Source organism: Geotrypetes seraphini, chromosome 13 (assembly GCF_902459505.1).
Source record: "Geotrypetes seraphini chromosome 13, aGeoSer1.1, whole genome shotgun sequence".
In the NCBI taxonomy this organism is placed as follows: Eukaryota; Metazoa; Chordata; class Amphibia; order Gymnophiona; family Dermophiidae; genus Geotrypetes; species Geotrypetes seraphini.
The window spans coordinates 55,663,725-55,677,358 of record NC_047096.1 but is presented as its reverse complement, the minus strand read 5'-3'; the positions used below and the strand labels follow the sequence as shown (position 1 = coordinate 55,677,358).

At 44.3% G+C, this 13,634-nt stretch overlaps 1 protein-coding gene across 1 annotated transcript in view; it reads right to left on the bottom strand.

The window, feature by feature from the left end:
- TUBG1 (tubulin gamma 1) overlaps positions 1–13,634 on the bottom strand; it is a 57,162-nt gene that overhangs the window by 37,407 nt on the left and 6,121 nt on the right. The window contains 2 exon segments of the mRNA XM_033917551.1: positions 1,120–1,287; positions 7,981–8,093. Coding sequence (XP_033773442.1) covers positions 1,120–1,287; positions 7,981–8,093 — 281 coding nt within the window.

Below are 13,634 nucleotides of genomic sequence, written 5' to 3'. Positions count from 1 at the left end.
ACTGAAGTAGAGCAGCACCAACCTGCATAAACTTTTGTAAAAGACTGAAAAAATTAGAAAGTGACTGCATAGGCTCAGAACCTTGAAAAGGAGGTTCTGGAGCTAAAACAGTAGAGCAAAACGTTTAGGTGGTATCTGGTTGTGGTCCGAAGGAGCTGGAGAGGCAACCCGTTTAGTCTTAGCATGGGATTTTGACATGGTTTTCAAAGCTGCAGTCAAAGTTTTCAGCAAGGAGCTGAGAGAGGACCGCAAGGCCAAAACTGAGCTACCGGAAGCCTTCCCAGAAACATCCACTGTTAACAGCGGCATCCCAGTGTCTGTGAGAGGCATGCTGCTAAATTTGCTGCTGGTGGAAAGGGAGTATCACCCCTTCTGGATAGGATTCTTTTTATGTCCTGCCACAACTGATGTTTTTTCCTTTTCTGCCAGCAGCAGCAGCGCTGAGCTTCCCTCCCCCGACAGTACCAAGACAGGGCCCTGGGAAAGAGGGAGCAAGCGGTAAAGTTGGCAGCCTCAATGCCTTTGTCACAGTTTCGGCATGAAAGGAGAGAGTGCCGCTGCTCATGGCGTCAACCTCGAAGGAAAAAAAGATGTTTTTGCGGTCTTAAAGCCAGCAGTATTTAGGCGGTTTTTAAAACCGTATTTATTGCATGTCAATGTTTCTGTTTTTTTTCTGTGAGAGGCTCTTTTTTCACTCTCTCCTTTTCCTCTATTTTTTTTTATTAATGGAAAGAAATAATGCCCTAATGATGCCCTTTTGGCTTTTTTCGTTTTTGAGGAGATAAGAGGGGATAACTACAACTGTACAGGAGCAGTTGAAGAAAAAACTGACAGGACAAGGGGAGGGGATCCAGGTGTAGGGCATCCTACACATGCTCAGTAAGCCAACAGCTTACTGTAGCTAGGGGAGAGCACCAGCACCCAGGCTCAGTCAGAGGACCATCAACAAGTGTGTCTGCATATCCCTTGCTCGTCTCCGGAGAATGGACTTTTACAATTTGACAACTTCTGCCCTGCACAAGTTCATTTAATCTGGTTTTATTCATGTTAAAAAAAAGGATATATTTACAAGGATTATGCATAGTTGGAATCATCTGTGATACTAATACAAAAACTTACCTGTGAAAATCCACTGGCCCAATTGTTTCCAGCACCTCCACCATGTTCAGACAGGTAGATATTCTCTGGGTTATACAGGTTTGCATATGGAGAATTTAAGATGGAATGAATCACTCGTGGCTCAAGATCCAGGAGCACAGCTCGAGGTATGTAGTGTTCATCATCTGCCTTTAAAACAAAACTGGATGAAAGCACACATCAAACATCTCTCTGCAATGCAGAAGATTAACAGCAGCAAGGAAGCTGCAGTTACATATGCTTTAAAACATGAAAATATGACTTTTGGATTTCCAGCCTCTGCCAGCAGAGCCCGCTGATCTGTCTGGGTTAAGCTCTGGAACCAAAAGGATCCAAGAAACCCTCATCACCACCACCAATTCTGATGAATCTGAGGTTGGTAGAGAAGGAATCCTCTCCAGTGTTCCCGCTAAGCTGCGTTGGCCTGCGCTCACGCACAAAATATTACATCGCAGCGCACAAGTTTCTCTTCACAGCGCACACACGCGTCGCAAATTTCCCCACAATTGCCATGCTTCGGTTCCTCTTCTTCCTTCCTTCCTCCCCCCCCGCGGGACCCTGCGGCACCATCAACTCTTACTCCCTCTAATGTCGGCCCTGCAGCTCCAGACTTCCTCGCACCTTCTCCCCTCCCCCTTTGGATCGCTATTATTTTAAATGTTATAGCCGCGGAGCTGTATCCATCAGTGGAGATGTCTAACCTCGGCCTGCCCCGGAACTCTTACTGCAACAGTGACTTCCTGTTCCTGCCTAGACGGGCGGCTGCTGCAGTAAGAGTTCCGGGGCAGGCCGAGGTTAGACATCTCCACTGATGGATACAGCTCCGCGGCTATAACATTTAAAATAATAGCGATCCAAAGGGGGAGGGGAGAAGGTGCGAGGAAGTCTGGAGCTGCAGGGCCGACATTAGAGGGAATAAGAGTTGATGGTGCCGCAGGGTCCCACGGGGGGGGGGGGGGGAGGAAGGAAGGAAGAAGAGGAACCGAAGCATGGCAATTGTGGGGAAGTGCAGAGCTGCAGGAGCTGTTATAGCCGCGGAGCTGTATCCATCAGTGGAGATGTCTAACCTCGGCCTGCCCCGGAACTCTTACTGCAGCAGCCGCCCGTCTAGGCAGGAACAGGAAGTCACTGTTGCAGTAAGAGTTCCGGGGCAGGCCGAGGTTAGACATCTCCACTGATGGATACAGCTCCGCGGCTATAACATTTAAAATAATAGCGATCCAAAGGGGGAGGGGAGAAGGTGCGAGGAAGTCTGGAGCTGCAGGGCCGACATTAGAGGGAGTAAGAGTTGATGGTGCCGCAGGGTCCCGCGGGGGGGGGGGGGAGGAAGGAAGGAAGAAGAGGAACCGAAGCATGGCAATTGTGGGGAAGTGCAGAGCTGCAGGGAAGAGTGTTGCGGTACCCAGCTGGAGGGAGAAGGAAGATGAGGGAGGGAATTAAAGGAGATGCCAGGGCTTGGAGCGTAGGAGGAAGGTATGCCAGTCTAAGGGAAAAGGAAGGGGGAGATGTGAGAGCATGGAGGGGGAGCGAAAGATGGAAGAAAAGGAAAGGAGAGAGATGCCAGAGAATCAGGGAAGGGGAGATACCAGACTATGAGGAGAGGTGTGGGAGAGGGAAGGCGAGGAGAGAGATGCCAGACCAATGGGGTGAAAGGAGAGATGGAAGGGGGAGGCATACAGTTTCTGGAAGGGGCATAGAAGGAGAGAAGATGCCATATAGGGGAAGAGAGACGGCAGACAGTGGATGGAAGGAAGAGAGTTACAAGAAGATGAGGAAAGGAGAAACCACAGAAGACAAAGGTAGAAAAAAATTTCTATTTATTTATTGCTTTAGGAGACATGTGTCACTGTTTCTGTGAAGCATTGTATGCAGAGTCCAGCTTCTTGCTGGTTCAATTTAACCTTTGTCTATGTATTTTTATTTTATCCCCCCTTTTACAAAACTGTGAAGCGTTTTTAGCACCAGCCTTGGTGGTAGCAGCTCTGATGCTCAGAATTTTATGAGCATCAGAGCTGTTACCTCCGTAGCTAAAATCCACACTACAGTTTTGTAAAAGAGGGAGGGGTTAGTTTGTGATTACATATTCCTTTCTAGGCGAAGGTGTTTTCTGTGTTCTGTGTGTTTTCTGTTAGGATTGACGGTGTAGGATTGATCTGTGCTGGTCTGGCTTGTTTAGTTTTACAATGGGTGTATTGATGTACTGCTCACTGCAATATGTAAGATGCTGCCTTTTCCTAGGTACTCATGTGTGACGTGTGGTTTGTTACTAAAAATCATGTTTTTCTTACAGATGGGGGGGGTGCCAAAAAATGATGGGCCCCGGATGTTACATATGCTAGGTACGCCACTGTATGTAAAGATACCAGAAAGCTGGCGTAGCAAAAACTTCTAAGTTTTGAGTATTTAACCCTCCCACAATCTCACGGGCACTCGTTTCAAGTTTATTGAGATTTTGATTTAAACGCAATATCAAATATTTTCAATGCGTATAACAAAAATAAATTTGGGGAAATAAATAAAACCATTTGAACCAGTGTTCCCGCTAAGCTGCGCTGGCGCACAAAATATTACATCGCAGCGCACACGTTTCTCGTCACAGCGCACAATCGGAAGAGGCGTACGGCAGATGGCAGGGCGGCGAGAGGAGAATCGGGCGAGTTGGCTCATAACTTGCTGGCGCCCGATATTTTTGGCTCACGGTGAAAAAAGTTTGCTCACAACACCCGCCCGCTTAGAGGGAACACTGATCCTCTCCCCCCCCACCCCACCCCAAGCTCCTGTTGGAGATTGTGAACTCTCCTGCTGCACAAACTGCATCAGGAGAGAAAAGAGCATATTCAAACATGGCCACTGTTTCCAAAGACAAATCAGGACCATGGATACCAATGCCTCTGTGCAAGAAACATGCAAAACAGCTCTAGCATCCCCCTGACACTCACCCCCCCCAAACCATTTTCAAAGTCAGAAATAGTCCATCACAAGAGAGGCAGAGTCTGCAGTTGTACTCAGCTGCTGACTTGCAAGTAGAACAAAGTCTGCCATATGTCTAGTCCATGCATGCTTACCTGACTGGTTGGGTCATCTTTGGCCTTGGCCTCCAGTATCTCTGCCCTGCTCCCAGGTCTTAGAGAGTGCCTCTACCCCCTTCCCCAACCACCCAAAGTCTGTACAGCTGACTTTTTTTTCTTTTGTTATAACTCAAGTTTTATCCTCTCTACAAAGGAATAAAGCTAAACCAGGCACATCCAATTGCCTGAAAGCTACAGGAGATCCACCGCTGTCTCAGCTGACACATCCAATCCCCACATCGCACAGAGTAAGGAAGATGTTCAATAACTGCACACCGCAGAGCCCCAAAATCATGCTTCACTTCCACACAATGTGCTGGTCTGAATGGGCAGAATCTTTACAAAAGTCAATTGTGGAGGGTGGGGTAAATTTTCCAAATTTTTATAGGTACCATCAAGCCTATATAATGTGTCAGGGTATGTATTGGATCCTCCCGGAGCTCATGGAAAATCTTCCAGACTGGTTATGGTTGGAATGGCAACTCCTGTCTCCATTGAAATTGTGTCATGTTTTGAGCTACCTAGGTTGTATAAGGACAATAAAATTTTATTGGACACTTGGGAGACATTAAAATTTATTAATAATTTAACATCTATTCCAGTTCATAAATCTACTTGTCAGTCCCTTTGGTTGAACTCCAAGATTCAAATTGGTGGGTTTAAGGTCATCTGGAAGCACTGGATAAAGGCGGATATACATACTATAGATGATGTAGTATCAGAGGGAAAGCTGTTTGACTATTCACGACTGAAACAAACATTTGGCATTGCTAAATCTCAAAGTTATAGGTGGTTGCAGTTGAAGCAGGCCATTCAGGAGGGGTTCCCTGATTGGAAAAAACTCAGTATAGTTTGCCATTCCTGTGCATCCAGGTGGATTTCCTGGGTCACCAGGCCGCTCAGTGGTATAAATTAATATCTGGATTTTTGAATAAGAAACCAAAAACTGGTCTTTGTGACATCTGGAGCATTGAGATAAAGCATCAGATTACTGCGTCTCAATGGCCACGAATCTGGACTTGGAGGATGAGATGTACGGTGTCTGCATCTATGAGACAAATGTGGGGGTTTTTTTTGGTTTTTTTTTGTTACATAGAGCATTTTGGACTCCGGTTAGATTACAGAAATTAGATAGTTCCAAGTCTAATAGATGTTGGCACTGTCATCTTGAACCTGGGACATTAGATCATTTATTATATTATTGTCCCTTGATACTTCAATTTTGGAGATCCATTTGGGATCAGGTGAACAAAGTAATGGAAAATCTAGTGGCACTAACGTACAATACTGTGCTATTTGGCACTTCAATGAGAGCTAAAAGTCAAATATCATCTTGCAATAGCAAACTTCTCTTTATTATGACAGGGGTTGCCATGCAGCTTATTTTAAGAAATTGGAAAACCTGGGATTGGTTAAACTATACCTTTTGGTGGGAGTCTTTGTGTCATGTCTTTAAAATGGAACGTATTTTGGACATACAGCAGGGACATTATAAGAAGTTTTTGGATATTTGGGAGCCATTGACAAAATTTTGCAAAGAGTGATTGTTGATTTTGCTCTTTGATCATGCACGTCAAGGGTGGCGGGGAGGGTGAATGGGAAAATATTTTTAATTTTGAGTGCAATTTTCGAATATGTTGATTGGGGGGCAATATATATATTTGTCAGATTATAATCTTGATTGAATTTAAGTGTTATTATAGTGTAATATGATTGTATAATGGGTTGCACTTATTTTTGGCTTCAAAATGAATAAATATATATGCAACAATGACCCAAAACATACCAGTAAATCCACCAAGGACTAGCTGAAAACTAAGAAATGGGAGAGTCTTGGAGTGGCTGAGTCAAAGCCTTGATCTTAATCCCATTGAAATGCTGTGGGTGATTTGAAGCAGGCTGTACATGCAAGAAATCCCTCAAACATCTCACAGCTGAAAGAATTCTGCCTTACTCCTTGATAGACTAAAATCTATAGGTGTCTGATCAAATACTAGAATGGTTTATCTCCTCTCTCTCTAATCGTTCATCCATAGTTAGTTTCAATAACACAACATCAAAATCTTATACTCTTAATTATGGTATTTCCCAAGGATCCATTCTATCCCCATTATTGTTTAACATTTTTCTATCACCCCTATTAAGTCTAGGTCAATCGATAGGCTTTACTACCTTCACATATGCCGATGACATTCAACTATCACATCCCCTAAATCCAGAAAATACAAAGGAAATACTTGAGATCAACAAAAAACTTGAGACAATCAGACTGGCTTAATTCCAACATGCTAGCTCTAAATATACAAAAAACAAAAGCTTTACTTTTCCCATGGAAAAAGGGAATAAGCTTAAGTATTCCTTTCACTCTTGATAACATTCATCTGGACTTAGTAACATCTTTAAAAATACTGGGCGTCATTATTGACGATAAATTCTCCTATCATGAATACATAAGTAATACCAAATTTTGCTTCTATAGGTTACGCATGATTCGCTCGATCTAAGTTTCTCGAGCCAAAATCACTAAACATTCTAATCCACTCCCTAATTATCACTAAACTCGATTACTGCAATTCATTATTAATAAACATCACACAAAAAGAAAAGAAGCGCCTTCAAATAATACAGAATATAGCCATCAAAACTCATTCATAATGGTAAAAAATATGATCACATTACTCCTTTTCTGATCAACTCACACTGGTTTCCAATCAACCACCGTATCACCTTTAAAACATTACTCTTAGTATTTAAAACTCTTTCCACCAATGAACCACAATTTATCAATAGAATGCTTATTCCTTATAATACACATCGTTCTCTTTGGTCTACTAACCAAATGCTCATAGTAGTCCCCTCCCTGAAAGTTATCGGAACTCAACGACATGATATATTTTTAGTGATGGCACTGCAACTTTAGAACGCTTTGCCTCAATATATAAGAGAGGAAAATGATCTTAGCCATTTTAAAAATAACTTAAAAAGTTTTCTTTTTAAAGATGCTTTCAATCTTTAAATTATACTCAAATCTTAAAGTAGTTACCCCCTCCAGGTTTATACTACACCCTCCCTAATGTTTTTTCCATCTTTAAAGAATTGAATTGTAACTTTATTCCTCTATCCCTTGTGTATCGATTAGTTTGTAAGTCTGTCGGTCTAACCCATCATTTTTAAATTTTAAATAGTATGTCTAAATGTATGGTTATCTTTCTTTTATTGTAACTCGCTTAGTAAATTTGAATAAGCGATTCATCAAACCAAAATAAAACTTGAAACTTTGAAGGAGTGGGCCAAACTTTCCTCACACTAAATGTCAGACTGGTAGATGGCTACAAGAAGTGTCTTACTGCAGTTATTTCAGCTAAAGGTGGGGGTGTGACACTAGCTATTATGGTATCTTAATTTATTTCTCAGTTAGAATACACATTTTTGTGGATATTTTTTGTTTCATGAGTAAATTAAGGAAAATTTTTGTTGTTTACCTGTAATTACATCACTTTCTTTTCCATAGATAAATTAAAAAAAAAAGATTTGACATCGATATGTGAACATTTCTTAAGAAAAAAATGAATATTTCATGGGGTGTCCTAATTTTTTCACGTGACTGTAGTTTAATAAATCAGTCTCTAGCTCTGTTCTTCCCATATCCTAATAGGCAGTCTCTTCTCAGGGTATGAACAAGTTTCATTGATACAGGGTACCATGTCCCCTCCAATGCATAGGTGAGTACAATTACATAGATAAAGTAACAAAAATTAGGCGATAATATTATTACCTGATAAAAGAAAACATCTTTCCTGTCTGTACCCTCTGTAGCAAATTCTTCAACAATTCCTTCAGGGCTTATACCATGCTCAGCACACAACTGCTTCCAAAACTCAAAGCCAACTGCAAAATAAAGAAATTTAATCTAAATTACTTATGGAAGGCTTTGTTAGCCAGAAACAAAACCTATGAAGTCGGTGTTCACAAAAAACAAAACTAAAAAATGGCTGGAATTATTTCTGCTCAAACTTAAAGGAGACTGCAAGCTCACGACAGCTGGCAAAGAAATACAGGCAGTATAAAATCTCTTTTCTGTTAACCTAAATTTTGGTGCATGCAATGAAGTAACATAGTAAATGACAGCAGATAAATCAAAGTTACTCACATGTACCAGGTGTTCTCCAAGGACAGCGGCTATAGTCTCACATGTGGGTGACATCATCCACAGAAACCAACATGGTCAAAAGTGTTGTCACTTAAATCTTTAGAACTACTCACACTGTGCATGTGCCTTCCCACCCGTTTTTATTAGTAAGTTTATTATAACTTATTGTAATTTGCTTAGTAAATCATCGATTCATCAAATTTATAAATAAACTCGATACTTGTTTACTTTTAAACTTAAACAACTTAGTGCAATCAAATCACATTTTCATGAGTCATTTCTGAGCGTTATCTATCTCAGCTTGGTTATTGTAGTTTTACTGAATAAAGCATCCTGCTTGATTTTTAAATCAAGATTTGATCATCTGCCGCCTTTACTGCAAAAATTACACTGTTCACCATTCAAAAGTTGTATGTATCAAATCTTCTTTCTTTATTAGCGAATGCAACACAGAGTGTACAGAAATCCAACAGTACAAGGACACATGGTCCAAAAATGGGTAATCACAGAACCGAACAGTAAAAACTAACTGGCAATCACAGAAAAGAAATAATGGAACGGACTAACGCCGTACCCTCCAGTCGCAATCTGCAAATTTTTTGCATATAAAGAGCAAAAACAACCCCTCCAGTCATACTACATGGACCCAGACTACAGACACTGCATACAAACCACAACAGACACTCCACAGACACGCCCACACACACACACACAAACACCCACCCCCACGTCGAACTGCACCGAAGGCCCCTAAACGGGAAGAAAGAAGGACAGAGAAAAAGAGAGAGAAGAAAGAGAAAAAAGAGATGAAGAACAGTAAAAATAGAAAAGGGTAATAGCAAAAAGAGAAAAAGTGTAATCAAGAGAGATCGTCCAGCTGTGCCCCCGAGTCCCCGGGACACAGCAAAAAGGCCCCTTTCCAAAGCCCCACATAACATCGATGGTCAATCCTCCCCCCTCCTGGGAGTTCGGTGAATTTCAAAGTGGGCTACTTGGGCAACCCGATGAAGCCAATGATGAAAGGAGGCCGCCTGATCAGACACCCAATATTGCAAGAGGAGTTTTTTTGCCAAGAGGAGGGCTAAATAAAGAAATTTCTGCTGAGAAGTCGAGAAACCGGCGTCCTCCAGCACTCTCTGATCGCCCAATAAGAGCATGTCATAGTCACGTGGAATAGGACGGTGCACGATTTGCTCCAAAAAAAGGGAGAACCTGCAACCACAAATCAGTGGACGGGCATTCCAAAAAAATGATGGGCCAAGTCCCAGAGGATCGGCGACAGTAAGTGCACACATCCCCCTCCCAGAGGCCCATAAGAGCCCCGTGCTTCCTAGAGATATATGCCCTGTGTAGTATCTTAAACTGCCATCTCCTGGAGATCGGAGGAGCCTCCCATAGATCTAATATGACCAAACAACACAAGGAACGCTCCCCGATCCCCTAGGAAACCCAGCTCCCTCCTCCACACAGAGGCCACCCCATCAAGGGTACCCAGAGACAAGCTCGCCCGCAGCAGATGACCCCACGTAGAGTTTATTCTGGGCTGTGGGAACCAGAAAGAATAGTGCATCCAGAGGACCACAGAGCCAAGCATCCCCCCATCTCTGAATTAGCGTAGTACAGTAGTGGCGGGCCTGAAGGTATACCCAAAATTGGTTCGGGGGCAGATCCCACCGCTGCTAATCTGGGCAAATGGAGGAAATACACCCTCGCCACCCCCATCCCAAACATCTCTCAATGTCCTACACCCCCGCTGCTCCCATACCTGGAGTCGAGAAGGGCCCATCCCCGGGACAAAAGCAAGATTACCACACAAGGGCAGGAGCGCCGACGCAGCAGGTGTTTTCTGCTGTTGCCTCCTCCACCACCTCCAAGCTAACCTAATCGGCTGGAGAAGACTCGGTTTCGAGGAACCCCCGGGAACCGCCGATGGCGGCAAATGTAAGAGAGCCAAGAAGGAGTGCAGCGCACACCAAGAAGAGAGCCAACCCCCAGGGGCATACCTATAATGTCCTGTCCAGCCCTTATGGATAAAGCGAAACAGAGCCACTACGTTGTAATGTCTAACATCCGGAAGATTCAAGCCCCCCTGCGATCTATCCAGCATCAGCTTAGTATAGCTAATGCGAGCCCTCTTGCGTCGCCAAATGAAAGTAGAAATAGTGGAACGAAAAGCCTTCACATCCCGGGCAGAGAGCCACACAGGGAGAGTCTGTAATGGATACAGGATCTTCGGTAAGAGAACCATTTTGGTTAGAGCTACTCTACCCCACAAGCCCAACGGTAACTCCAGCCAGCGGTCACACTGAGCCGCGATTTGCTCAAGAGGGCGACAAACATTATAATGATACATGAGGGACAAATCAGGGGTCAGATACACTGCAAGATACCGCAACGGCCCATCAACAGGCGATATAGAAAGAGCGGAATGCCAGGCCTCCTTGTGAGTGGTATCCAAGGGTAACAGCTCGGACTTGGCACAATTAACCCGCAGACCTGAGAAGTTGCCAAAAGTTTGAACTACCCCAAGTGCTCGCTCCAGATCGTCTATGGGATTGTCAAGATATAGTAAGATGTCATCTGCGAAAAGATTTATTCGACTTTCCCTGTCTCCTATCCAAATTCCCCGAATGGAAGGATCGGTGTGCAGCTTTACCGCTAAAGGTTCGAGGGCTAGCACAAAGTAGAGGGGAAAGGGGACATCCCTGCCGGGTACCTCTGCCCAATTAAAAAAGAGTAGTAAGGCCCCCATTCACCAGCAAGCACGCCTGCGGGTTAAGATATAAACTACGAATCCATTCATGAAAGCGGCCGACCAAGCCATATTGCTGCAGAACCCAGAATAAGTAGTGCCAGGATATGCTGTCGAAAGCCTTTTCCATGTCTAAACCAACTATAGCCGATTTGCTCCCAGTCCCCCTTCTCAAGTGTAATGCCATCAGTGCCCGAAAAAGGTTCATAGAAGCGTACCGGCCCGGGACAAAGCCCACCTGATCTTCATGAATTAATAGAGGGAGAACGGCATTCAAACGGCGGGCTAGTATAGCAGCCAGTAGTTTAACATCCTGGTTAAGCAGAGAGATCGGGCGGTACGATCCCACCTGGGTAGGATCTTTCCCCGGTTTAGGGAGCAAGACCACATGGGCCATATTTCGCAGTCCCAAGCCCTGTCCCAAATGCATCACATTCTAAGCAGCCCCCAACGCAGGAGGGATCAAATCCGCCACTATCTTATAGTATTTGGGCCCAAACCCATCAGGGCCTGGCGCTTTTGTGAGTTTCAAAGCTTTGATACCCGCCTGAATGTCCTCCACCGTAACCGGTACATTCAGAAGTTCAAGTTGGGCAGCGTTCACTTGAGGTAAAGCTAAATTCCGGAAAAAATCCATGCAATCTAGATCGGACGACTCGCGATGGGAATATAGTCTCATAGAAATGAACGAATTGGGACTGAATGTCCTCCGCCCCTGTATAGAGACGACCCCCACCATCTTTAATAGACAGAATGACCTGTTTTCGAGGAGGACGCACAAGATTGGCCAAAAGCCGCCCGGCCTTCCCCCCCCCCAGCGATGCAAGCGATAACGCTGGAAATAGATATCCCTATTGGCCCGCTGAGTCAAATGGACCTCCAAATTGGGAACGGACATCTCACAGCCGACGCTTATCCTCCACAGAAAGCGTAGCGACATGTCGCCGTCCCAGAGTCTGCAACTCCCCAAAAAGCTGGCAGTGGAAGATTTGAAGCAAGGATTTCTTTTGATTTCCAGTTTCAAGTCTGCTGGTTTCGACTTCTTTTGGAAACAGAAGAAATCCCATGCAAGTTCAGGCAAATCTGAAAGTGAAGCCACATATTGGCAACCTGTTTTCTGTGCTTAAATATTAAAGACAAGTAAAAAAAAAAAGAAATTGAAAATATATATTTGAGGGCGCAGATGTGTGCTACACGGTTGAATTTGCACCAATTGGATCAATCACTGACAGGAACATTGACATTAAAAACATTGTCTCTAGCCCTGTCCCAAATTCCCTCCAGTGGACCCCAATGGGAACCCAGATCCCCTCCTCCACCCCAAGATGAGGCAGGGCAGAGTCTCTCCATATCCTACTCACAATCAGCCCTGGTGGTTCAGTAAACCCCAACCCTAAACAAAGCCCTAATGATCCAATAGGACACTAGGCCAGACATACACCCCCCCCCTCACTGGAGTCTTCGCTGGTGGCCTAGGATCGCCTTGGTCCACCCCACACAACTCCAACATACCTTTGCTAAAAGGGAGGAGGTAATAGACATCTTTCCCTCCTGAGCAGCAGCATCAAAATTGCATCATCTAGCCCAATGCATTCTGGGATGCACTGAACAAGGCCTAACTACCACATAAGAGAAAAACTTCCTCATTTGGAAGTTAGACTCTACCTAGTGCATCCCAGGATGCATTGAGCAGAGCTAGGCAACTCTATTTTGATGATGCCACCCAGATACCTATTCCCTCCTCCCTTCCAGCAAATGTACAACAGGCTGTGTGGTGGGTGGGCCAGTACTATCCTACGCCACCAGGGAAGATGTGGGGAGAGGGGTCTGGCCTGGCACAGCCTCCCACTGGACCATGAGGGCATTTTTTTTAAACGCCAGGACAGTAGGGGGTAGGGTAGCATGGGAAGCTCAATTGGGGCAGGATGGTTGGGTTAATGGGAGAGAAGGGGATTCATTAGATACCCTGTCTCTCAATCAACCCTTCTAATGATGCCCTGGAGCTGGCGTTATTTTTGTTGGTGCCAAATGCATCTGACAACTGGTTTTTTTTTAAAGAATTGCCATGTCCTCATCGGACCAAGAAGAGACTGGGGAGGTTGCTACAGCGTGGGAGCCCACTCCACTCCTCCCCCTGACGTTAAATCCACTGAGCCAGTTGGAAGGCTCAGCGGGACCTTCTTAATTTAATTTAACTAAATAAGGTCACTCAAAGTCCCAAACCCCTCTCCCACTTCAGTATCACTTCAGCACCACCATAAACTCTCCTATCCCTACCCATCCTGATTCAAATTAAGGATAAAAAATATCTTAACCTCCAAAAACCTCTCCTCCGTCGGTACCCTCCCTAAGCCACCAAAATGAAGCTACTCTCACAAGCCCAGAACACCCTACTGATAATCCTTCTTATAACCAGCTAGGGGGCAGTAACATACAACTTCTTACCTACTCCCTCAACAACTACAAACAAAATCCACCACCCACACAGGAGAATATCAACAGACAGAAACTCAAACCAACATTCAAC